The sequence below is a fragment of the Gloeophyllum trabeum genome (assembly GCF_000344685.1).
Source record: "Gloeophyllum trabeum ATCC 11539 unplaced genomic scaffold GLOTRscaffold_00104, whole genome shotgun sequence".
NCBI classification, from domain to species: Eukaryota; Fungi; Basidiomycota; class Agaricomycetes; order Gloeophyllales; family Gloeophyllaceae; genus Gloeophyllum; species Gloeophyllum trabeum.
In genome coordinates this window covers 3431-5636 of record NW_006920513.1, presented here as the reverse complement: position 1 = coordinate 5636, position 2206 = coordinate 3431, and the positions used below count along the sequence as shown (strand labels likewise).

Sequence of the window (2206 nt, the reverse complement as noted above, 5' to 3'; positions counted from 1 at the left end):
TGGTTCTCAGCTTCGAGGTCCGTGTTGCTCTGTGTAGCTGCATTCTTGTCTTCCGCTTCACTTTGTGAGGGTCCGGTCACAGCTCTAGTTTGTGGGTGAGATCCGAAGCAATGGTAACATCAAAGCTACAGATACTCTGAGGAACAGCATTCACATATTTGTGAAGGCCGTCTACCCACCTAGTCAGAACATCCGTCTTTCTGCACGAGATCATCGAACTGTGACAGGATCATCTCCTCCAGAGGGTCGCGTACGCCACCATCGTCAGGACTTCGCGCCGAGATGATCTCCTGCTGCCGCGGAGAAGAAGTGGACGACGAATAGTCCTGAGACGTCGGTAACCTGTTCCCACCGAACAGCTTCTTCGATGCGTTACTCAAGGCCCTGTCGAGGGCATTCGTAGCCGCACGCGACGCAGCGCTGGTGGGCGAAGACGACAAGGGAGGACTGTTGAAATTCGGCAGCGGAGGGAACATGATGTCAGACTTGGGTTGTCCTGCGTTGTCCTCTGGATACGGCACGTTCGCGCCCACGTCAACCAGAGGCCAAAGCGACGCTCGGCGATCGGCGCTTCTGTGCAGGCAGAGGCTTACGTCTCAAGCCGCTGATCTCTGTTACTTTGTCAGCAGCCTGACAGGGATACTGCGATCAGGAATTCCTTACTGGGAGGGAAGACGACCTTGGGATCCAACACTTCCACAGGAATCTGACGATCAACCTCAGCAGTGGACGTAGGCTGGACAGACTCCTCGCTCGGCCATGCTTTTCGACTGAGTCCTACTAGTATGCACAGACGACAAAGACAAGCATGTCTTCGACGGGCGTGGAAATTTCGACTTCGCGAGCGCGGTGCTCCCGAAGAACTCCTCGAAACTACAGCGCTCGATAACCTCGCGCTTGAGCAGGCGCCGGGTGAGCTCTTTGACGTCGGGGGGGACGGGCTTCAGATAGTCGGACTACTTGCTCGGATCCTCGGCGGGGAACTCGATCCCTTTGGACCGCTCGATCTTCTTCAGCAGTTCGACATGGTTGTTGGCGCGGAAGGGGGGAGTGCCGACGGCCATTTCGCACAGGACTGCGCCGACGGACCATAGGTCGACGCGGGCGTCGTAGTGCTTGTAACTCAAAATCTCTGGTGCCATCTACAATCTACGGAGAAATTAGTCTTGTGTTACCTGCTATCGAACGCATGTCGCACGGTGAGTCGCAACGCGTCTCCGCCATCATCGCGATGGGTAACGAGCGAGCGAAGCCAAAGTCAGCGATCTGAAGGATGGGGACACCTAGCGGATGTCCCCTGGCTAACTCCTCTGGACTAGCAGACTTAAGCAGCAAGTTCTGCGGCTTGATGTCTCGAGGGATGAGATTCCTATGTCGGAGTTATTTGAGCGCGCGGGCTGCACTTTGTCACATCACATGCAAGATGTTTTTGGAGGGAGAAGGACGTACCGAGTTGTCTCAAGAAACTACGGACGACGATCCCATCCAATCCACATGTCCGCGGGTAAGGGTAGTACTGTGGAGGCATACCTGGACCTCGGATGCACTCCAGTCCCTCGACTCTACCCCGCTTGCGCATGTAGTTTGTCAAATCGTCCCCAGCGCAGTACTCCATAATCAGATAGATGTTGTGCTCCGCATTCTAGTAGACGCATTAAATAGGACAAGCTGTAGGGACAGAGTACATACGATGATGTCAATAAGCGTCGTGATGTGACGGGGTGTGCCCTTGACGATGTCTATCTCGCTCTGTAAGTTATCCAGCAGTTTCTGATTCAGACCGCTCCGCTTGATAGTCTTGATAGCGACGTCCCGATGTGTTTCTGGCCGAACGGTCATGCTTCGTAGTCCCGCTCGTAATATCGTCACTCACCGGATGATAGCCCTTGTACACGATCGCAAAGCTCCCTTTCCCTAGACTACTCACAATCACATACGGCTCACTATTAGCATCGCTCACAGCCGCTGGCATGCTGCCTGTAGTCTCGTTCTTGATTGTATTCGGTGATACAGTTGCGATCCGCTCAGACCGAATATCACAGCAAATGTCTTCTTAATGCGATGCCTAAGTCGGACATTTGGTTTCGACAAGCCAGGCCCGCTGCGTCTGTCGAGCACGATACAAGCGTAGAGTAAGCTGTGACGAGCGGCAGGCGGCAGCGACGATACAACAGTTGGCCAAGATCTACTTAATGCCGATTGTAAG

The 2206-nt window shown here is 54.1% G+C and overlaps 2 protein-coding genes across 2 annotated transcripts; both read right to left on the bottom strand.

Annotated features, from left to right (window-relative positions):
- Window positions 1-179: 179 nt before the first annotated feature.
- Window positions 180-761, bottom strand: GLOTRDRAFT_134334 (uncharacterized protein; the record flags this gene model as incomplete). Its single annotated transcript, XM_007873331.1, has 4 exons — window positions 180-508; window positions 594-611; window positions 664-706; window positions 747-761. The coding sequence occupies 4 exons, from the start codon at window positions 759-761 to the stop codon at window positions 180-182; spliced, it is 405 nt and encodes a 134-aa protein (XP_007871522.1).
- A 195-nt stretch (window positions 762-956) lies between these two features.
- GLOTRDRAFT_134333 (kinase-like protein) lies at window positions 957-1839 on the bottom strand (the record flags this gene model as incomplete). Its single annotated transcript, XM_007873330.1, has 3 exons — window positions 957-1132; window positions 1450-1642; window positions 1690-1839. 3 exons carry the CDS (start codon window positions 1837-1839, stop codon window positions 957-959), a joined length of 519 nt encoding a protein of 172 aa, XP_007871521.1.
- Window positions 1840-2206: the final 367 nt, after the last annotated feature.